Source organism: Neovison vison, chromosome 5, assembly GCF_020171115.1.
Source record: "Neovison vison isolate M4711 chromosome 5, ASM_NN_V1, whole genome shotgun sequence".
NCBI classification, from domain to species: Eukaryota; Metazoa; Chordata; class Mammalia; order Carnivora; family Mustelidae; genus Neogale; species Neogale vison.
The window spans coordinates 46,582,621-46,605,162 of NC_058095.1; the positions used below are offsets into that span (position 1 = coordinate 46,582,621).

General features: G+C 50.6%; 2 protein-coding genes across 4 annotated transcripts; both read left to right on the forward strand.

The window, feature by feature from the left end:
• The first annotated feature begins 1,931 nt into the window (after window positions 1-1,931).
• On the forward strand, window positions 1,932-7,937 carry LOC122907729 (gastric inhibitory polypeptide). 2 transcript variants are annotated; one of them, XM_044250538.1, is made up of 7 exons: window positions 1,932-2,226; window positions 2,809-2,943; window positions 3,641-3,743; window positions 5,408-5,554; window positions 6,056-6,145; window positions 6,845-6,946; window positions 7,791-7,937. In XM_044250538.1, the coding sequence occupies exons 2-7, from the start codon at window positions 2,847-2,849 to the stop codon at window positions 7,798-7,800; spliced, it is 549 nt and encodes a 182-aa protein (XP_044106473.1). In that variant the 5' UTR covers window positions 1,932-2,226; window positions 2,809-2,846; the 3' UTR covers window positions 7,801-7,937. The 2 variants fall into 2 exon arrangements, with proteins under 2 accessions (XP_044106473.1, XP_044106472.1); XM_044250537.1 differs by lacking the exon at window positions 1,932-2,226 and having other exon boundaries at window positions 2,633-2,943.
• Window positions 7,938-12,684: 4,747 nt separating this feature from the next.
• SNF8 (SNF8 subunit of ESCRT-II) lies at window positions 12,685-21,772 on the forward strand. 2 transcript variants are annotated; one of them, XM_044248767.1, is made up of 8 exons: window positions 12,685-12,822; window positions 13,185-13,235; window positions 16,283-16,421; window positions 17,517-17,621; window positions 18,526-18,598; window positions 19,517-19,658; window positions 20,471-20,545; window positions 21,538-21,772. In XM_044248767.1, the coding sequence occupies exons 1-8, from the start codon at window positions 12,769-12,771 to the stop codon at window positions 21,673-21,675; spliced, it is 777 nt and encodes a 258-aa protein (XP_044104702.1). In that variant the 5' UTR covers window positions 12,685-12,768; the 3' UTR covers window positions 21,676-21,772. The 2 variants fall into 2 exon arrangements, with proteins under 2 accessions (XP_044104702.1, XP_044104701.1); XM_044248766.1 differs by lacking the exon at window positions 21,538-21,772 and having other exon boundaries at window positions 20,471-21,509.
• The last annotated feature ends 770 nt before the right edge of the window (window positions 21,773-22,542 follow it).

A 22,542-nucleotide genomic window follows, 5' to 3' on the forward strand; every position in this document is an offset into this window, starting at 1 on the left:
AAGACCAAGAGAACGTCTGAAGCAGAGTCCCCAGTAGGGAGGCTGCAGTCAGCCCTCTGAGTCACCCTGGCCTGGCTGGGGAGCTTGGTCTGGAATGTCTGCGGGGCCCTGGGGCTGCGGAGGGGGTGGTGAGTCACCATGGGGAGAGGGTAGAGCCAGCAAGCTCCACGGCTTTTCTGCGGTTCCAGTTCTCATCCTGGGGCCTGGGCCCAGAAGTCAGGAGGGTCTGGAAAGCAGGACCCTGGGGTGTCTGGCAAGTATATGGCTATCGCCCTATCCTGCACTGATGGCCTAGCTTCTATGTATCCTAGACACCCCTCGCGCACCCCAGCTCTCTCCACCTGTCTGGGCCTGTTTGTATCCAGGCTTCCTCTTGCTTTCCCATCCCCTTTGACCTCCCTGACCCCTCACATCCTGGAAATTCTCCCCAGTGGGCTGAGGGTCTGCCCAAGCCCCCTTCCTGTTCCCTCCCCTGCACACCAGGGCAGTTCTCGTGGTGCTCGGACAGGCTGGTGGAATTGCCCGTAGAGTATTGAACTATTTTTTTTTTAAAGATTTTATTTATTTATTTGACAGAGAGAGATCACAAGGAGGCAGAGAGGCAGACAGAGAGAGAGGGAAAAAGAGGGAACCAGGCCCTCTGCTGAGCAGAGAGCCTAAAGCGGAACTCGATCCTAGGACCCCGGGATCATGACCTGAGCGGAAGGCAGAGGCTTAACCCACTGAGCCACCCAGGCGCCCTATTGAACTATTTTGATCAAGGGCAGCAGGCCCTTCCATTCCCTAGAAACTTCCAGAAGGCCATCTTTTCCATTCCCCAGCTTCCCAATATGCTCTAGGGGTGGAGGCTGTGGGCTCCCCTGGGCTTCTGGCAATTTCTTTGATCCCCTCCCCAGATTCTCCCCAGAGTCCTTCCTCCTCCAGGGCCCAGGCTACATTCTCCCTAGTGTGTCCACTGCAGGGTGTGAGAGCCAAAGATCAAAGGGACACAGGTTGAGGGCTGGGGAGAGGTCCCCTCCAAGGGGACCTGTGTGTGAGAATTTGAGGCACAACTGGCCTTCAGAGCAGCCTGCCCCCAAGACAAATCCCCAGGGCATAAGGCAGGCACTCAGAGATGCAGGGACCCATTCTAGAACCTTCCTTGACTCTGGTTTGGCATTAGACTTAGGGGTTCCAGGGAATGGTGTCCACCCTGCTTGGGGTGCCCAGGTTTTGACACAAACCCTTTTGAGCCCATTAACTGTGGCTCAACAGGAAGCAGGATCCCAAGCGCCCCCACATCCCATTCGGAGACCAAATCTGAAATGACATGTAATCACTGCCTGTGGATAGCCGGGAGATGGAATTTGGAGAGCTTGCCCAGAGAGTTTTTCTAGATTGTATAAAATGGGTGGTGGGTGGGCAAGGTTTCTAGGAAGCAGAAGTGAATTGCCCCCCCGGTCCAGTAACCTCTCATCCCACACAAGCACTTAATTTCATGCTGGAGCTGCTTCCTGGCCACAGTTTACCTGGAAAGGAAAGTGGCCTTTATTAGATCCTGGAGCTCATAAGCAGAGCATGAGCTTGGTTGTTGATGGTTCAAAGTACTACAGTGAGTGGAGAAGAAAGGGCCCAGGAAGGAGGCCTTGAGGGCCTTCGAGGTCTTGGAGGTCTCCCCTGCTCCTTCTAAACCCCGCTCTGAGTACAGAGGCATGTACTAAGCACTTGGAGAAAGGCAGAGGCAGTATTTGGAGGAGTTTCCCTTCCTTTTTTTTTTTTTTTTTTTTAAGATTTATTTATTTATTTGACAGATAGAAATCACAAGTAGGCAGAGAGGCAGGCAGAGAGAGAAGGAAGCAGGCTCTCTGCTGAGCAGAGAGCCCAATGCGGGGCTCAATCCCAGGACCCTGGGATCATGACCCGAGCCAAAGGCAGAGGCTTTAACCCACTGAGCCACCCAGGTGCCCCTGGAGGAGTTTCCCTTCTAAGGGGCAGACATGGGCCATAGCTTCAGGAAGTTTCATAGGATGGGGAACAGATAGCCCTGGCTGGTTCACACTCCTGATCTCAGAGAGCCCCCAGTCTGATGGGGGAGACAAAGCCCCAGCACTGGAGAGCCCCCAGTCCGAAAGGCACAGCATGACCTCACGGTACCCCAGTCTGATGGCAGAGACAGGTCCACACTGGGTGTCATAAATCTTTACAGATAGAATTGCAGCTGCCCACCTTCCTTCAAGTTCCCAAGGGGTGAGTATACCTCTTTCCCCCACTCTGTCCTGCCCCTGTGCCGAAAGGCAGCTTGACTGCAAGTTTCCAGTTCCCAGCTACCCCGGGAAGTCCCCATCCTTCATGGTCCCTCAACCCTCTCACTCTCCAGTCCTTTCTGTAGCCGGCGGGGACACTCCCTTAGACTTCATAGCAGGGACATTGCTTCACTGCCAGAGCTGTGGGTCACTATCCAAAACTGGGGTTCCAATGACTGTGCCCCCCTGTCTCGGACCCAGGCAGGGTAGCCTATTGCCTGTGGGAGCGGTCCTACCCCAGCTAGTGCCACCTGAAGTCTCCCTTCACCCAAGGCACCCTTTCTGAGGACACCTGGAAAGGAGGTGGGGTTAGAAGAATTTGGGGGTCCTGTGCTGAGAAGCGAGGATGGGGGAGAAGGAAGGGGATGTTAAGGTGGCCTGCCCCTTACTCCCGGCAACTGGAGATACCCAAATGTTAATCATCGATTAGCCCAGTTCAGGTGGAAAGGGCAACTTTATTACGCGTAAAATGGACTTAATGTGGCAGGAGCTGTGGACCTAATTTCTTGAGATAAGACGCTTTTAGGCTAATCAGCAGGTCTGTGATGCCTGGATATAAAGGAGATGCGGGAGACTTTCTTGAGACAGGCTCCAAAGGACCAGAAGGTAGGAGGAAGAAACCCTTGCCTTGTCCTTCTGGAAGAGTCAGGAAGAAAGCCAGGTGAGCGAGCAGCCGTGATGGAGGGTGGGTGGACGGGATACTGGACAGGCAGCAGGTCTTAGCACCCAGAGATGCTCGCCATCCCTGCCTCTCACTTTCTCTTCCTCTACCTGAGAAATAAGAAGGCGGCTCTCAGGATTCCTGTAAGACCCAGGTGACGAAGGCAGGACGACGAGCGAGATCTGGCCCCTTTTCCTCCCAGGGGTGTTCAGTAAGGGTGAAGAGCAGTAAAGAGCCTTCCTCCCAAGCCCTGAAAACCAAAGCTAGACCCAGACATGTTTGGGCACCCCGGGAAGAGCTTCCCGGAGTAGAGAGAGTGAAGCCTGAGAAGGAGAGGATAGAATGGTCCTACTTGTGGCTTTCACTTGGGGCAAGAGGGCTGTGATGGTTTAGGTGACAGCCCAGTCCGACAGCTAGAAGACGGGCTGCTATGGACTCTGGAGGCTGTAAGGGGAGACCCCCCCAAACCACATACATGTGAGGTCCAGCCGCCAGAGCTGGGCAGGGGGCTGTCAGGCACATGGGTCTGGGCTGCTTGCTTCTGCCTGGGCCTTGCCCCCCATGCCCTCATCCAGAGCTCAGTGTCCCTCGCTTGCAGAACCCACACAGGCCCTGACGCATCAACAGGACACAGTCCGCCCTGCTGACTATCCTGAGCAGGTCCTGCCCTCATCCTGGTCCTTCTCTCTTTGCTCAGGAAATCACCCTTGGAAGATGGTGGCTGTAAAGGTCTTCAGTCTGCTGCTGGGGTCCCTGCTCCTGGCAATGGTGCTCGGAGAGAAGGCAGATGGTCACTCCAGGTAGGACTGCAGGGGAGGGGTCCGGCGCAGAGGAGGAGGCTGGGGAGAATGACCCAGTTCTGGTTTTCGGGGATGGGGGGAGGTGGAAAAGGGAAGAATCCCCAAGCCAAGAGGAAAGAAGCCAGAGGGGAAACCCTGCCAGCAGTCCGGGTGGAGAGTGCGCACAGAACCCGGGAGTTTTTATAATGAGCTACTGTTGCCACAGAAAAGACCGTGGTTAGATCTCTGGAAGGACTTCTCGGTGGTTAAAGGTGTGAAGGAGATGACAGCGTCTCCCTTCCTAATGGAAGCCTTGACCATTCACTTACATGTGCATTTGATCAAATTGTGCAGCGGCCCCCTGCACATCAGCCACAGAATATATATTAGGGGCGCCTGGGTGGCTCAGTGGGTTAAGTCGCTGCCTTCGGCTCAGGTCATGATCTCAGGGTCCTGGGATCGAGTCCCGCATCGGGCTCTCTGCTCAGCAGGGAGCCTGCTTCTCTCTCTCTCTCTCTCTCTCTCTACCAGCCTCTCCATCTACTTGTGATTTCTCCCTGTCAAATAAATAAATAAAATCTTTAAAAAAAAAAGAATATATATTAGGGCTGAGGGGTCCCCAAATGCCTCCTGGGAACCACCTAGGGGAGTTGTCAACTGTCCTGAGCACTTCCGGTGGTGGGGAGGAGAGCAGAGTGTCACAAGCCCATGGAGCAGGGGGCTGTGTGCTCTGGAGGACGGAGAGAGACGTGTCTGAGTGGAGAGCTGTGCCTTGTCAGATGCAAGGGCTGGCCACAGGGCCCGTCCAGGCAGACGTGTAGATGGGAGGCACGGCCATCGGACAGGTGCAAGGAGGGACAACATGGCATCGAGCTTGTGAACTTAGACCTGGACCCAGCCCGCCTGAGGCTAAATCCTGGATCTGCCCCCTAAGAGATGTGCCAGAAAATCTCTCTGCCCTTTGGTTTCCTCATTCCCAAAAAGGTCATAGAAATAGTGTCCACTTCATAGAGGAGATGAGGATCAAATGAGTCTGTGTAGTAAAGGCCTTCCAGAGGACCGGCCCCACAGCGAGGGCTGTAAAGGAAGAGCTCACTCTTGTTCCTAGCAACTGGGAACAAAGCCTTGAATGGGAGGGGGTGGGGTTGGGTGGGGTGGGGAGGGGAGCAGGCAAGAAGAGTGAAGGAAGAACTGAGGTCAGTCCTCTTCCCTGATGCCTCTTTGCCCCAAGCCCGAGTCGCACACACTGAGGCTGTGGGAAGTGGGTTCTTGAGCTTGAGGATGAAGTCCCAGGGGCCTGATGCCTAGACAAGAGGGGATCTCCAGGGGTGCCTGGGTGGCTCAGTGGGTTAAAGCCTCTGCCTTTGGCTCAGGTCATGGTCCCAGGGTCCTGGGATTGAGCCCCCCATGGGGCTCTCTGCTCAGCAGGAAGCCTGCTTCCTCCTCTCCCTCTGCCTGCCTCTCTGCCTACTTGTGATCTCTGTCCAAAAAAAAAAAAAAAAAAATCTTAAAAAAAAAAAAAGCAGGGATCTCCATAAAAATGGACTCCCAGGAAACGGAGGGTTTGTTCTCAAACACAGGCCTCCTGTGAGTGAGGATCGCCTGGCCCTGCCTCCTGATTTCCCCACCTCCTGCCCCTCCTGCGGTGTCCAGGCTTCTAGCTCTCTCCTCCCTCTGCCCCTCAGAGTCCACGCGAAGGTCAGTGGCTCCCGACCTCGAGGCCCCAGGTATGCCGAGGGGACTTTCATCAGCGACTACAGTATAGCCATGGACAAGATCCGCCAGCAAGACTTTGTGAACTGGCTGCTAGCGCAGAAGGGGAAAAAGAACGAGTGAGTCGAAGCACACGCTCCTTCCTGTGCCTGGGGCTGTCCGCACCTTCCTTTGAGGGTGCCACATGGGCCACATGGGCCGGTGACTCACGACTCCATGTGGTGCCTTTCACTGAGGCACCAACGGGGAGCTGGGTGACATGGTGGCCCTGACCTGCCCAGTTTGGGGGGGGGGACCCAGGCAATTTTCCACTCCTTTCCTTCTAAGGAGAGGGATCAGGGAAGAGGTAGGGGCTCCCGGAGGATCCCCACGGGGTTGCAGACGAAAGCAGAGGGAGCAGAGCTGCTGGCAGTGGTGGCCACCTGGGACTTGGTCCTTCTTCCTTCTCTTGGCCAAGTCTCTTACCTCGTCCCGGCTGCTTGGTTGGCCTGGTAGACAGCTGAGCCGAGAAGGAGGTTTGCTTGGCAACTTGGGTTAAGGTCCCAAAACATTGGAGGCTTTGGACTGGGGAACATCGGAGCCTCCCAGCCCCACCCACTCTGGCATCTTTACCCTACCAGCTGGAAACACAACATCACCCAGAGGGAGGCCGGGGCCCTGGAGTTGGCCCATCAATCTGACAAGAAGGAGGAGGAGAGGGAGCAGCAGGGGTGAGTCTGCCACAGGGGAAGGGGGGGCAGGGCCTCGTTGTTCCCTCTCCCAGACCCCAGAGTGGGTCAGGGCCCCAGATAAGCATCCCCTTCCACTTCTGGTTCAGAAAGGGGTCTTGGAAAAACTCCTGGAGGCCAGCCTGAGCTTAAGGGAGAAGCAGAGGAGGAATAGGGGCTGGAGTCCTAGGACGGGTTTGGGGTCAGAGTCCCTAAGATTGATGACTTGGTGTGCAGAATCACAGAGTCAAGGAGGAGGGCAGCAAAAGAGACCTCAGGGGGACGACGTCAGGAACTGGCTTCTCTAATTCTCCCCGACAGACCTCAGGAAGGCTGTCTGAGGAACAGGGACCCTTTCAAGGCCAGTCCCTTGACATCAGTGATCCCCTCTCTGAGGAAGCTGAGCAATCTGTGGACATTCTAAAGAGTGACTGTCCCCAAAGTAATCTCCTGGGTTTTGGGGATGCATTTGGGGATGCTCTCAGAGGTGGGTGAGTGGGGTGCCTCCTACACTGAAGAACCCCTATTCCCGGGCCCACAGGTCAGGGTGGAGCTTTGCAAGCTGAGATAAGGAGAGGCAGCTGTGTTGACTCCCTTCCCGGACCCCAGCTGCCCCTGGGAGCCCCAAGCCCTGTATTTACTCACTCTGGGTGGGGCCCAGGCTCAACCAGCCCAGCCCAGCTGAGGCTTTCTCCTTGGCAGCTCCCTCCCCAGGAACCTCAGTGACGAAGACTTGCTCAGGGATTTACTGATTCGAGAGCTGCTGGCGTGGATGGTGGATCAGATGGAAGTCTGCAGGCGCAGGTGGGCTGTCTGGTGGCTTCGGGCATCTCGTGTCGCGCTTACAACTTGAACTTTGGGGCCAGACATGGGTTCGGATCGGCCCCCCAGGACATGCTAGCACACCAACAAGGCTCCCTGAACCTCAGTGTTCTCAAGAAAACAAGGCTTATTCAGACCACTTCTGTGGGATTGTTGTCAGGTTTAAATAAGATCTTCGGAGGAAAGAGCGGAGAGCAACATGGCGGGAGGAAGAGTTCAGTGATGTTGGCAGCTGATGTTACTTCTGGGTGTCCACCTTAGCTGGGTGAGAGGCTGCGCTCCCCTCCCCTGCACACCTGAGCCAAGCTGCCCAACTGTTCTCAGCTCTCCTTCTGTACCCTTGTCCCATGGCCCCTGGAGCTGGAGTCATGCTGCCCCTGTCTGTAGCCATTGTTGGGCTCATTGGCTCTGGAACCCATCTTGCCAGCTAGGAGGTCCTTTAATCTGTTATGTCCCAGAAGCGAGGGGTGGCCAGATGCCACGAAGGAGCCCATCTACCTAAGGGATGAGACGGGACCCTCATTCAAGATGCAGACGCTGAGGCTTGGAAACCAGAATACATTTCAGGCTTTGATGCTGGCGAGCTAGGGAGGCATGGAGGGAGTAGATCTGATGGCTTCTGGTAGAGGGTAGGAAAGGAGCAATGGAGGAGAGTATGAGAAATTCTCCAAAGGGAGGTGGTTGCTTTTTGGAAATATTTTGATTACTTATAATTAAAAAGGTCATTGAACCTTGGCTGGGGACTAGGATGAATTAATTTGCTGACTCCGAGTAGATAGTGACCCTCCTCTCCAACCACTTCCCCTCTTCCTTCCACTCTCCCCAGATTTCAGTGACTCAGACCAAACCCAGCTCCGGCCCGGACTCTGCCCTTCGCTCACTCAGGACTCAGCTCCACTCCAGGGTACCCAAGAGAAGCCAAACAAATAAAGTTTAAGCTGAAATAAATCTTTGTCCTCATTGTCAAAACTTACTCAAATGTCTGCTTGAGCACTGTCAACGTTTGTCTGTCTATGGGCATGTGTCACCCAATGAAAAGGAGATATGGTTCCCACCTGCATCTGTAATTCGTCTGTTTACTCTCCAAATACCAGTACAGGTAGGGACTGTGCTAACTGCTGGGAACACAGCAATCATGGAAATGGGCACAGTCCCTGTCCCCGAGGAATTTATAGACCTGTGATGGATACAGACCTTAAACACACACACACACACACACACACACACACATTAATAATCATGTAACATGCAGGGGCGCCTGGGTGGCTCCGTCGGTTAAGCCTTCAAATCTTTTTTTTTTTTAATTTTTTTTTTTTTAAGATTTTATTTATTTACCCGACAGACAGAGATTACAAGTAGGCAGAGAGGCAGGCAGAGAGAGAGGAGGAAGCAGGCTTCCTGCTAAGCAGAGAGCCCAATGTGGGGCTCGATCCCAGGACTCTGAGATCATGACCTGAGCCAAAGGCAGACGCTTTAACCTACTGAGCCACCCAGGCGCCCCAAGCCTTCAAATCTTGATTTTGGCTCAGGTCAAGATCTCAGGGTCATGAGATCAAGCCCTGCCTCCAGCTCTGCATTGGGCTTGGAGCCTGCTTAAGAGTCTCTCTCTCCTCCCTCGACTCCTCCCTCCCTCCCTTTCTAAAAAAAAAAATAATAATAATAATAATTGCACCACATGCAAAGCTATGTGAAGAAAGACTAGGGTGCTATGAGAACAGAGCAGCCTCCCCTAAATGGAGTAGGGAGTCTCAGGGCCTCTTTGAGAGAGTGACATTCAAGCTGAGTTCGATGGTGAGGACAAGATGGCCAAAGGATGAGGAGAGCCTTAATAAACATTACCTCAATGTTATTTGTACAAAGGGACCCCCCGCCCCCCGCCCCCCTTCGACAATGCGGAGATTAGCATAATCAGGCTGGACGGGAGGGCAGAGAAAGGGTCTTAAAGGCCATGTTAAAACTTTTCAGATTTTATCCTCAGAGCAGGGGCAGGTCCTGAAGGATTTTGAGCAGGGGCAGGTTTGAAGAGTTATTTTCGTTCCCAAACCGTCATGAGTGAGGAGTACATACGGAGATGAACTAGGATGGCAGTGAGAAACAAAGACCAGTTAAGAGAACCCTCTTTTGCAGGATTCCAGGCTTATCCTGGGGTGGTGGGAGGGGGAGTGAAGGGAAAGAGCCCAACTCAGTTTGTCCAAAAATCAATACCTTTATCTGCCAGTGTTCAAACCAATGCCTGGTATCCACGGAAGGCAGTCCTGTCTCCTCCCCCCTTCATTTGGGCTATCTCACCTAGAATGTCCTCTCTCCCTTGATCTTGTCACATTTTAGTAGACACGAGTCAAACACACCTTGATTCAAAGACTCAAATTGCTTATTAGGTCTGTGACTTGGCAAGTTAGTTCCTCTCTCTGAGCCTGTTTCCTGTCTGTGAAAAAAAGATTTGGAAGTACCTGACTCCTAGGGTTGAAGTATTAATTAAGATAGTGCCTGACACAGAGTAAATGGTCAGTAAGTTAACTTTGATTATCATTTACCCACCTAAACCTCAATTTAAAAATACAAGGATATTTGTTTTCAATCAGGGAGTAGCAAGCTGGATTGGCTGAAGGGCTGGGCCTGTGGCATAATTGAGCAGAGTGGGGAGGGGGTAAGACAATGAGAAGGATGGGGACTGTGAAAATGGAAGAGACACGCTTTCTGCTGACCAAACAAAACACTTTTGAGAACTGAATTTGCCCAAGGGCTGCCGGTGTGCAGTCTCCTCCAGCTCTGACATTTTAGGTTTTCTTTCCTCTAAACTCCTTGAATTTGGAGAGTGTGTACCACACAATTTAGGCCTTTGCTCAGAAGATATAGTTTAGGGAATCTCTATTGTAGAATCAGCTGTCTTTAAAAAAAATAATAATGATAACCCCAAGTTGTCTGGGGGAGAAGTTGGATCTCTATTTCTGGAGCCTTGGGTGTCTTTGGGGGTGAGCGAATCAGAAAGGTTTAGAATAAATTTGTACAATGTCCTTATTACGGGCCAGGCATTATGCTCAGCTCTCTATAAACCTCATTTAAAGCCTCATCACAGCGCTTTTAAGATAGTAACATACTAGCTGTTAACCATGCACTACACTGCCTCCATGAGGTAGAGAATTAAAGTCCCTTGCTCTCAGCCACCCTGTGGCTAAGGCCAGTGAGTCACTTAAAGCAAGTGGCAGCATGTGCGATGGTCGGCATTCAGAGTATACTGGAGCAGAGCGCTTCTGAGAGCCATTGTGCAATTGTCAGGCATTTTGTGAGCAGGTTGTAAAATCATTGTTAGCTTGAAATCGGCCATGGCCAGAGTACACCGTGAAAATTGACAAATGCTGTAAATCAGAGCTCCTCCTTCTCAGCTTGGAGAGGTTGTTGTTAAACATTTACCAGCACATTACTGATCAACATACTTTCTCTAAAATCATGAAAGAGAACAAATGTGTCTGAATAAGGGAAGGAGTATGTCTGCTTGAGTGTGGTAACCAGGTGTGTCTCTGGCCAACGTTTGCACCTACAAGAGTGAGTGTGTGTGCATTTGAGGGTATGAATAAATTTTAAGAAAGGAGTGTGAGTGAGGGATCAGTGCATGTTATCTTAAGGGGTTATACCGTGTGAGTCAAAGAGTGAGAAATGAGGCAGGTGTGTCTGTGTGTGTCAGTGAATCAGGAAAAGATCAAATTTTTGTGTTAGGGAGCAGTGTAGTAAGAACACGAGGAGGTAAATGTGTGTACCTAAGGGGCTACATGTTGTTTTGCAGAAAGGCATGGGTGGGTTTATTGAAGGTCAGTGTTTTAGGAGATGGCTAGTACGTGTTGGAAGAGCAAATCTGTGTCTAGGGAAGTTTGTTTCTAAGGGGACTTGGACTATCTATAGACTCAGTGTCTAAGTGTATGTCTGAGGATGAACCTGAAATTTGGTCCTTACACCCACTAATACTAGATTCTGCTGGAAAATAACAGAAAAACACCTGGGTTTGGGTAACCAACAGTGGCTTTGGTAAGACAGAACATTGTTTCTCTTTCTTGTAAGCATCCAGAAGCAGGCAGCTCAAGGCTGGTGTGATTGCTCTGCTCCATGAAATCCTCAGGTCAGGGACCTGAGCCATGGTTCCGTAATCCCTCAGGGTCCAAAGTGGTGGCTACATATCCTGTCATCAATCTCTGCTCACGTCCTCTTCTAACCCTTTTACTTGAAACTTCTGGTAACCTTATTCACATTTGTGATTTCACCTTGCTGATGATTCTGGATCTGTAGCTCTGTCCAGCGCTTTCTGTAGACCTTTATGTTAATACATCTAAATGACCACTGGTTGTCTCTCTTGTGATGTCACAGAGACCTCAATTTCAACTTGTTCAAAACCACTTTTAATTATTTCCCCAGCTTCATCCTGTGGTCTCAGTCCCTGTTCCCACACCCCCTTCTCTGAATGGCACCACCCTGCTGCCCAAGACAGAAAAGAGCATTTTTCCCTACCCACTCTGTCTCCATCTTACCAGTTTTACCATTCTGCCCTCCAAATATCTCCTGAAACCATTGCATTCTCTCTACCTCATGGCCAATATCTTAGTGCTAGCTTGCATCGTTTCTAGGTTGCATTGCTATGGCTGACTTAAGTCTAGGTTGTCACTTTTTTTTTTTAAGATTTTATTTATTTGACAGAGAGGGAGAGAGAAAGAGAGCACAAGTCGGGGAAGGGGTAGAGGGAGAAGCACCCTCCCTGCTGAGCAGAGAGCCCCATGCGGGGCTCAATTCAAGGACCCCAAGATCTTTTTTTTTTTTTTAAGATATTTTATTTATTTGACAGAGATCACAAGTAGGCAGAGAGGCAGGCAGAGAGGAGGAAGCAGGCTCCCTACTGAGCAGAGATCCAGATGTGGGGCTCTATCCCAGAACGGACGCTGGGATCATGACCTGGGGCGCCCCATTTGTGACTAATTCTTCTAAAACAAGAATTTGATCTAACAAGTCAAGTAACAGCTTCCTGGCTTAAGAATCCTTCGTTAGCTGCTTTGTTGGGCTCGACGCTGTAGAAACCAGCTATGGAGCTTTCTAAACACACAGATGGCTGATTCCACTCCAAATCTGCTGAGTAACAATCATAACTGATGTTTACTTATATGTCAGGCATCGCCCTAAACGCTTTGTCATAATTTTCTCACTTCATCCTCACAACTTCATGAGTTGGTATTACTCTATATACTGTGGACACTAGAACACAAGAGATTCAGGACTATGGCTAAAGTGACTGGACCCACTGCAGTGGAAGTGAGCTATGGAGCCGGCTATCTAATTCCACAGTCCAAGTTCTTAACTGTAAGGTCTTAGAGTTTCTGCGTGTGACTCCAACAGGTAGGCTCCACTAGAGCTGACGGGTTGTGCTTCATGCTCCATTTGGAAGCTTCGGGGCCGACTCAACGCCTGGCCCATAGTAGGCGGCTGGGAGCCGGAGCCCGGGGGGCGGCGAGCGTCAGTCGTGCTACCACTCGGGGCTCCGAGGCGCCCACGTGGGTGGGGAGCAAGCCTCCGACAAAGACGCCGCGGCTCAGCGTCTGCACTCGCCTGTCCTCCCCGCCGCGGGGCTTCGCCGGGCTGGCTACTCCTGTCCTGGCCACCAGAGGAAGGCGGGGCCGCTCTGCCCCGCGGCAGGAAGTCGGCGCGTAGCTTCCGGCGCGCGGAGATGACGCGTGCCCCGCGCTTCCGCGTTGGGAGCCGGCGGCGGATCCCGGGACGCGGAGACCCGGGGTCCCGGCAGCGGGGCGGCCCCCGGGCCCAGGGTGGGGATGCATCGCCGCGGGGTGGGAGCGGGCGCCATCGCCAAGAAGAAGCTTGCCGAGGTGAGGAGAAGAAGGCCGACCTACAGCCATCCCCGACCGGAGAGAGACTGGAAGTCTCGGAGAGAGCTCTGTACCCTCAAATCGCCCCCGATCAGAATCTGACACGGGCTCTTCGCGTCTCAGGAAACTGACTTTCTTCAGTTTCCAGTTGATTGGAATGTCAGCATTCGCAGATCCACCAGCCCTTTCCCCCGCGTCCCCAAATATGACTACAGACTAGCCGTCTGTTTTACTTTCTCATCCCTCACCCTAAGAAAAACCATTTAAGAGAGACCCTCCTCTTCTCATACTTCATCGGAGGCATTTCAGGTGGGAGCCCCCAGCGCCCACTCTCAACTCACATTGGTCTCTTTGTCTGACAGGCCAAGTATAAGGAGCGAGGCACTGTCTTGGCGGAAGACCAGCTGGCCCAGGTGAGTCGGTTGGAGGGCTCCAGGCAGGAAGGGAGACCGGACGAGGCTGGAAGGGCACCTCTGATGTAAACTAGATTGTTTGGATTGAACTAAAAATAGGGTATTTGGCAAATCTCGGCTTCTGGGCTGCTCAGATCTTTTATGGGACTTGCTAATAAGAGTGATAGCTAACATCTTTGAGTCGTTGCATGCTTATATCGTCCCAGGCACGTGTCCTTTTTTTTTTTTTTTTTTTTTTTACATGCACTATCTTGTTCATCCTGACGATCCTACCAGGAGGGAACTCTATTCTTCCCAGTTTAGAATTGAGGACATTCAGGTGATTTATCCAAGATTACATGGGTAGTAGGTGGTAGAGCTGTTTGAATTAGGTCTTTGGGGACTTTCACCTCAAGTGCCTAAGAATAGCATGAAAATATGGCGTAAACCTGTGTGGCCTATCACCACCACCGTCACATCTAGGTGCGTACCAAAAGTGTGTGTCAGTGATGGGGTGCCGTGCCTGTGATTCCCTTTTCATGCCCTGAGTTCACGCAGTTACTGGGACTGGTAAAGAAGAGGCAAAAACAGTTAAGCAAGGAAATGGATCCTTGTACTGAGGAAAGAGAGTAGACACGGGCTGTGCTCTTCAAAATCTCCCACCTCAGGGGTCCCTGGGTCGCTCAGTTGGTTAAGTGTCCAAGTCTTGGTTTCTGCTCAGGTCATGATCTCATGGTGGTGGGATCAAGCCTGGTGTTGGGCTTCTCACTCAATGGCAGGTGTGCTTGAGATTCTCTCTCCTCTCTGTGCCCTTCTCACTTGTGCTCTCTCTCTCTACCCCTAAAATAAATACATACTTATTTATTAAAAAAAAGAAAGAAAGAAACTGGAGCGCCTGGGTGGCTCAGTGGGTTAAGCCGCTGCCTTCGGCTCAGGTCATGATCTCAGGGTCCTGGGATCGAGTCCCACATCGGGCTTTGCTCAGCGAGGAGCCTGCTTCCCTCTCTCTCTGCCTGCCTCTCTGCCTGCTTGTGATCTCTGTCTGTCAAATAAATAAATTAAAAAAAAGAAACAAAACCTCCTACTCATAGGGGAGATATAAAATGTAGCAAACGCGGAGATGTTGAGCCAGGAGTGATTACTCTTGGTGGGTGGAACATAGGCTTTGTTAATTAGGGAAAGAGAAGGAATACTACAAATAAGTCAGAAAATCCCCAAACCATTTGTATTTAGCTTTGGAATATAATCTGGTAGACCCACCCCTCCCTTTGGGATTCTTTACTTAGAGTTGATTCCCAAGAAGGTCCATGACTGAAAGAGTCAACAATCACTGCAAACCTAATTCATACCAGGCTTCCTTTCTCTCCTGTGTAACCTGTCAGTGGCTGAAGATTTCTTTCTTTCTGAATGCTGAATTCTCTCAATTTTTAAAAAAGATTTTATTTATTTATTTGACAGAGAGAGAGAGAGACAGAGAGAAAGGGGACAGAAGCAGGGGGAGTGGGAAAGGGAGAAGCAGGCCTCCCACCGAGCAGGGAGCTTGATGTGGGGCTCAATCCCAAGACCCTGGGTATCATGACCTGAGCCGAAGGCAGATGCTTAACAACTGACCCACCCAGACGCCTCCACATTCTCTCATTTTTTTTTTTTTTTAAAGATTTTATTTGTTTATTTGACAGAGAGAGATCACAAGTAGGCAGAGAGGCAGGCAGAGAGAGAGAGAGGAGGAAGCAGGCTCCCTGTTGAGCAGAGAGCTTGATGTGGGGCTCCATCCCAAGACCCTGGGGATCATGACCTGAGCCGAAGGCAGAGGCTTAACCCACTGAGCCACCCAGGTGCCCTCTCTGATTTTTAAGACAAAATGGATTCTGGGGTGCACCTTCAATCTAGTAGCAGTTTCTCTGGGAAAATAAAAAAGTATCACATTAGTTAAAATTGTTAGATGCATCCCAACTTTAGAACAGGAACATGTGGGGGGAAAATGTGTGTTTTATTTTTTTTATCTTTAAAGTGTTTTATTTTATTTATACTTTAAAGATTTATTTATTGGGGCGCCTGGGTGGCTCAGTGGGTTAAGCTGCTGCCTTCGGCTCAGGTCATGATCTCACGGTCCTGGGATCGAGTCCCGCATCGGACTCTCTGCTCAGCAGGGAGCCTGCTTCTCCCTCTCTCTCTGCCTGCCTCTCCGTCTACTTGTGATTTCTCTCTGTCAAATAAATAAATAAATAAAAATCTTAAAAAAAAAAAAAAAGATTTATTTATTAATTTTAGAGATAGAGCGTGCAGGTGGGAAGAGGCAGAGGGAGAGAGTCTTAACTGGACTCCAAGGAGAGTGCAGAGACAGGTAGGGCTCAGTCTCATGACCCTGAGGGGATGACCTGAGCTGAAACCAAGAGTAGACCACTTAACCTACTGAGCCACCCAGGCACCCCCAAAGATTTTTAAGTAATCTCTCTACCCATCTTGGGGCTCAAACTCAAAACCCTAAGATCAAGAGTTGCGTGCTCTACTACCAACTGAACCAGCCAGGTGCCCCCAAAAATGTATGTTACAGAATTGAGGAAACATTATGGCATCCCAATCCAGCTGACAACAGAAACACGAAGGAAAGTTAGGGATAAACAGAGGGAACAATAGGGGCACCTGGGTGGCTCAGTCGGTTGGGCGTCTGACTCATGGTTTTGGCTTTGCTCGTGATCTCATTGAGCCCCCAGTGCGGCTGCATGCTCAGTGGAGAGTTCGCTTGACGATCTCTCCCTCTGCCCTTCCTCCTGCTCATGTGTGTGCCTGTGCATGTTCTCACTCTCTCAAGTTAAGATACATCAATCTTTTTAAAGATTTTATTATTTGAGAGAGAGAAAGAGAATGCACAAGCTGAGGGAGCAGTGGCAGAGGGAGAAGCAGGCTCCCCGCAGAGCAAGAAAGGGAACAAGAAATAGCGTCATGGCAGGCCTGGAGGAGGTAGGTTATTTCAGCCTTTGCCCTAACACCGGGCCGGGAACTTACTTTTGGCATCGGGTTATCACTTGATTAGGCTGCCCCTGACCTCCCTCTGGCCCACCTTACAGATGTCGAAGCAGTTGGACATGTTCAAGAGCAACCTGGAGGAATTCGCCAGCAAGCACAAGCAGGAGATCCGCAAGAATCCCGAGTTCCGGGTGCAGTTCCAGGACATGTGCGCCACCATCGGGGTGGACCCACTGGCCTGTAAGGAGCTGTGTGCGGGGCTGCGGTGTTCTCCTGGGGCTCCAGAGGGCCAGCAGTTCTGCTGGCTGTCAGCCCTGTGGCTAGGCCATCTTCCAGAAGGCCCTTCGAAAAGGGCCTGCAGGAAGAGCCAGAGGCTGTTGTCTCCAGGGAGTGCCCAGCAGGATGACTGAGTGCGCAGCGTGCGGGGGAAGCTGGAGACGTTGCCTTCGGGCTCGTAGCCAGGGTACGGGCCTTCCCGTGAGTCGTGACCTACAGTGGACTTTCTTCCCTTTATTAAAAAGATAATTGAGTTTTCATGAAAGTAGCATGTCATCCTGGAGTTAGTCAATAGATGAGAAAAAAGAAAAAGAGAAAGTACGAGTCTCCGGATCCTGTTCCGTAGTTGCAGAGATAAACATTAACGGTCTGAGGTAGCTTTCTGGGTGCCTGCATCCCATTTATAAATTTCTTCTAACGTATCAGATTATGCTGTCATTACTACTCTGTAACCTGCATTTTTTCCCCAGTGAATTGTTGTCTCTGGTGGATTTTTGAAGGCCAGGTCTGCGGATGGTTTCTCTCAGCCTTGTCTAGACCCTCTGTCCCATTGTATTTCATTGTATAATTTGCATTTTTATAGTGTTCTGAGCCAGAATTAGCGAAACAGAAATGCCTTTTATTTTATTTTATTTTATTTTTTTAAAGATTTTATTTATTCATTTGACAGACGGAGATCACAAGCAGGCAGAGAGGCAGGCAGAGAGAGAGGAGGAAGCAGGCTCCCCGCTGAGCAGAGAGCCCGATACGGGGCTCGATCTCAGGACCCTGAGATCATGACCTGAGCCGAAGGCAGTGGTTTAACCCACTGAGCCACCCAGGCGCCCCCAGAAATGCCTTTTAGATTGCCCACCCTTGCCAACTGTCCGAGCTGGTTTTTAGGAGGACTTCCCAAGAGTTCGACTGTCTTGAGGATCCTGACTAGTAAATGGAGCCCCAGGACTTAGGCTAGGCAGGGAACGTTTCCCATGGGGTAGATGTTTTAATCTAGCTTGGAGAGAAAAGAAAGGATAGAAACCAACCCATAACCTGGCTTTTGTTTTTCTTTCTTTCTTTCAGCTGGAAAAGGATTTTGGTCTGAGATGCTAGGCGTGGGGGATTTCTATTATGAGCTGGGGGTCCAAATTATCGAGGTGTGCCTGGCCTTGAAGCACCGGAATGGAGGTGAGGCTGGCTGAGTCCGGAGTGCTGGGCCTTGGACTTCTCGGAGGGAGAAGACCTTGAAAGGGGATCTTTTCCATCCTGCAGACTGCAGGCCAGTAAGATCTTGAGAAGCTCTTAGGTCTTCAGAAGCATCTTAGCGGCTTCATGTGGTTGAAAAATGGAACTGCCTGAATGATGGTCTCTGTTCCCTAGAGGGCTTCACCTAGCAGGTTCTTAGACCTTGGTGATTATAGAAAATTATAGGGAGGTAGGAAATAGGCTTTTTCCTCGATACACAACATACCCAGGTTATGATTTTAAGATTAGTAACTATGTGTCCTGGTGTTCCAGGGTGGGGTGATGCCCACTTTCTTGGCTCCCCAAAACGTGACCTAAAAATGGTCATCCAGTTGGGTCATCTTAATAATTTTTTTTTTTTTAAGATTTTTTTTTTTAAAGATTTTTATTTATTTATTTGACACAGAGAGATCACAAGTAGACAGAGAGGCAGGCAGAGAGAGAGGAAAGGAAGCAGGCTCCCTGCTGAGCAGAGAGCCCGATGTGGGACTCGATCCCAGGACCCTGAGATCATGACCTGAGCCGCAGGCAGCGGCTTAACCCACTGAGCCACCCAGGCGCCTTTTTTTAAAGATTTTGTTTATTTATTTGACAGAGAGAAATCACAAGTAGGCAGAGAGGCAGGCAGAGAGAGAGAGAGAGGAGGAAGCAGGCTCCCCGCTGAACAGAGAGCTCGATGTGGGACTCGATCCCAGGACCCTGAGATCATGACCCGAGCCGAAGGCAGCGGCTTAACCCACTGAGCCACCCAGGCGCCCCCATCTTAATAATTTGTATTTTGGGTTTGGTTTGGTTTGGCTCAGCCACAAAGCTCACCCTCCCCCTGCTTTCCTCACCGCTCGCACAGGCCTGATAACCCTCGAGGAGCTGCACCAGCAGGTGTTGAAAGGAAGGGGCAAGTTCGCGCAGGACGTCAGCCAGTAGGTCTTGCCTCCCAACCCCTTGGAGTATGGAAAGGTCTTTAAAAATCATATGAAAATCATTTCTCTTTACTGCTCACATGTCTAGGCTGCTTTCAGGATCATTTTGTTCTTCTTTATGATTAGAAAACCTGCGTTTTAGAAAATGGGAAATATAGACCTAAAGAACCAAAAACAACCTGTTACTTCTCAACTAAGATTACAATTATTGACATTTTCGTGTAGTTTCTTCTAAGCATTTTCTTCCCCACATGTATGCATGTATTGTTACTATTTTTTTTTTTTTAACATACTTAGGGCTTAATATTGAGCTATTTGTGGTGAAGGAGACTAGTGCACACACCCGGGAAGGCTGGGGAACGGAGTGGGGGTCAGAAGGTGGGGTACATGTTGATCTGGTTTAGCAGCCTCCATGCAGAACTTCAGTTTGAGAAAAGGTTAAAAAAAAGGCTGTCGGTATGTGGGCTGCATATAGGTTCTACACATGGTCTTGTGGGTTTTCTTTTTCCCTAATTCGAGTTCAGTTGTTAACGGGAAACCAGATAATCTGGCAGGAGTGGGCCTGAATTTCCCAATGGCGATCGTCAGCTGGATCGCTGTCTATAAAATTCATGTGTGGTTTCCGGTTTCCTTTTTACCGCAGTCTGTGCTGCTCCCTGTCGTCTGTTCCATGGAGCTCCTTTGTTCCCATTCCCTGGTGGGCTCCTGTGGGCGGGTTTTTGCTCCATTCCTGTACCATCTCCCAGTAGTGTCCCAGCGCCGTCTGGTGCCCCTTGGCCCTGCCTTCTTACTGAGGTCACTGACCATCATGCAGCCGTTTGAGTCTTGTCAGGGGGTCCCTGCTAGGCCAGAGCTGAAACTGCGTCGCAGCTGGGTCTGCTGTGCCAGGGGTCTTTAAGTGGCTTTTTCTTCCCTCAGAGATGACCTGATCAGGGCCATCAAGAAACTGAAGGCGCTGGGCACTGGCTTCGGCATCATCCCCGTGGGCGGCACCTACCTCATTCAGTCCGTCCCGGCTGAGCTCAACATGGACCACACCGTGGTGCTGCAGCTGGCTGAGGTACCTGCTGCCTTCTGGGGGCCCGCAGGGGCGGGGGCGCGGCCTGGGCGGGGGTTACAGACTTTGGGAGTAGCACAGACTCAGGTCTTCCGCTGAGACTGTCCAGTGGACGCACGACTCAGACCGGTGCTTATTTAGAAGACATTTATTGAGCAGCTACAGCGCAAAGCACCGGGCCAGGCTGTCAGGGGCAGAACGGCGGGCACCAGAGGTCCTGCTCTCAGGGAGCGTACAGTCTAGTGGAGCAGACAGACATGCAGACAGCAGGCTGGATTTGCTTGGGTAGACCGATTCTCTGAGGTCTTCAGAGTACTACACTCTGAATGGGTTCTTCCAAACAAACGTTTCCTCTCATTTGCCAGTCCCCTGTCCCTTGGCATGCCTTCAGCGTACCCCCTCCTTCCCCATTCCTTACCCCAGATTGAGGGAAGACACGTTCAGTTTTCTTAATCCGATAATGGAAAACAAAACTAAATAAGGAAGAGCTTTTCTTACTGGGGAACGGGTAAGGTGAGGCTGGGAATTGTCACCATTTCTTGCTTTCAGTGAATTATTCTGAATCTTATCATACTCTGAAGTTCTTGGAGAAAGTCTAAATTAGTATTTTAGTACCAGGGACCCCACTTTTTAAGACTGAACCTGTCACCCTGAAAGTCGCTTCTCTCTCTTTGCTGGGGCTTCTAAACAGTCTTTTCTTAGACTTCAAGGGCAGGTCTTCCTCCTGTCTGGGTCGGTCTGTTGTTGCCGGGCAGACGCTGGGTTCTTAGGGAAAGTCCACCGTTAACGGACTCCCTCGTTCCTCCTTCCTCCAGAAAAACGGCTACGTGACTGTCAGTGATATCAAAGCCAGTCTTAAATGGGAGACCGAGCGAGCGCGGCAAGTGCTGGTATGTGAATTCTGGAATGGGCCAGAGAGACGGGCCCCAGATGGGTGGATAGACAGCACACCGGCAGAAACTTTAGCCTTGCTCTGCTGGCCTCTCGCCTTGAAGGCTGCTGTTACCACAGAGAAGCAAGGCAACCCCCGCATTCCTCTGAAGGTGCCCCTGAGGTCCGACTTAGAGGCAGGCTTCTAACTGCGTAGGCCAGTCACCAGTACCTCCTCTCTCCCCCAGCCTGTCGAGCCTGGTCAGACAATTCATACGGTTTGTACTGGAAGTAACACTGTCAATATAGAGTGAAGGGAATTGTTACCTACTTAATTACATACCCATAATGGCATACTATTACACTGTGTATTATATAGTTAGTGTTCTCTATAGACAGATCTCGTGATGCTAGTGAGAGGCTGATGAGGAGTAGTAGCAGGAGAATGTAATCTTGGCTTTTCATACCTTCTTCCTTATCCAGGCAATTAAACTGTAGACTTAATTTTTTCTGGGAAGCAGGGTAACAGAAACATCTGTTTACTGCTGCTGGGGACAACCGGGCCCATCTTGAGCCTATTTCTGGCTATAAGAATTGCCAGTCCATTCTAAACTAAGAGAGTCCCTCCAATAACTTGTCCATGAAGGTTCACCCACAAGTTAACGGAAACATAATTACAACAGTGGTGTCCATTTTGCTTCAGGGAACTGGGATCAGGGATTTGCTTCAGGCCACAGGGCAGACGTCTCTGCAGCCCCAGAGTCCTTCTCCAGCATCCCACACTACTTGTCTTTACCCTCCTTCCCAGCACGGGTTAAGTGATCTGGTTGCATCTCTTGCACCTCAGGCAAAGGTCAGGGCCAAACAGAACCTGGAATTCCAGTCTGTTTATGTAAAGGTGTGAAGGCACTCGTGTAGATTTAGTCTGAAAACCCCACTGATGCCAAAACAGGTCTGTGGGTCGTTTGTCCACCTGACAGGAACTCCGACTCTTCCTACCTTTTCCCTCCAGGAACACCTGCTGAAGGAAGGGCTGGCCTGGCTGGACCTACAGGCCCCAGGGGAGGCCCGCTACTGGCTGCCGGCTCTCTTCACTGACCTCTACGCCCAGGAGATTACAGCCGAGGAGGCCAGAGAAGCCCTCCCCTGACTCCGGCAGTGTGGAAGGAGCCCCAGCAACAGGCAGGAAGAGGAGGGCAGAGCTGCTGGTGTGAATAAAGCCTGAATAACTTTTTTTTTAAAGAAAAGAGTTTCAAGTTTTTTCTTTCCTCAATATTCTTCACCCATTATTTTATTTTATTTTATTTAAAGTGCCTTCACATTGCATCTTTTATTGGAGAAAAACTCATTTATCCAGTAAGGCTAACCTGAGTAGCACAGAGAATAGCGAGCACGTACGAAATGACCTGCATGGGTCACCACCAAGTTCACGGTAGGGATGGGTCTAGAATGAAGGCAGTCCATCTCCTGGCTAGACAGTCTCTTGGCTATTGGTAGTCCTGGGACATAAATTACAGCCTGTTAATTTAAACCTTGTCTTTATAAAAATGTTTATCTCAAGGGAGCAGATCTAATGGACCAGTAATAGCCACTCGTTCAGTCTCCTCCAGTTTCCTCTGGAGCGTCCAGGTTCTGACAGACTTGGCTGAGTGTGAAAAAAGTAGAGGTCAAAGTAAAATGGTGGTTAGAGGAAAGAAACAACAGAACCTAGGGGAATGGACCAACAGTGGACATAGTCTAGTCCTTGAGTTTCATACCAGCTCTCCCTCCCGTGATCACTAGGTCCCTCTCGCCTTAGCAGTGGGAAGGGCATCATTTACTGAACACCTACCCTGTGCCGCCTTCTAAACACATTTAAATCCTCACGGCCACTTTCATCAGCTCAGTGAGTAGGTCTCCTTCTGAATTAACTCACTGGGCGCGGGCCACCAGCTTAAAAGGCAAAGTGAGGAGCCAGAGCCTAAGTGCACTGGCATGCGTGCCTTCGCCTTCCCGCATCGTGGCTTTGCCCAGCAAC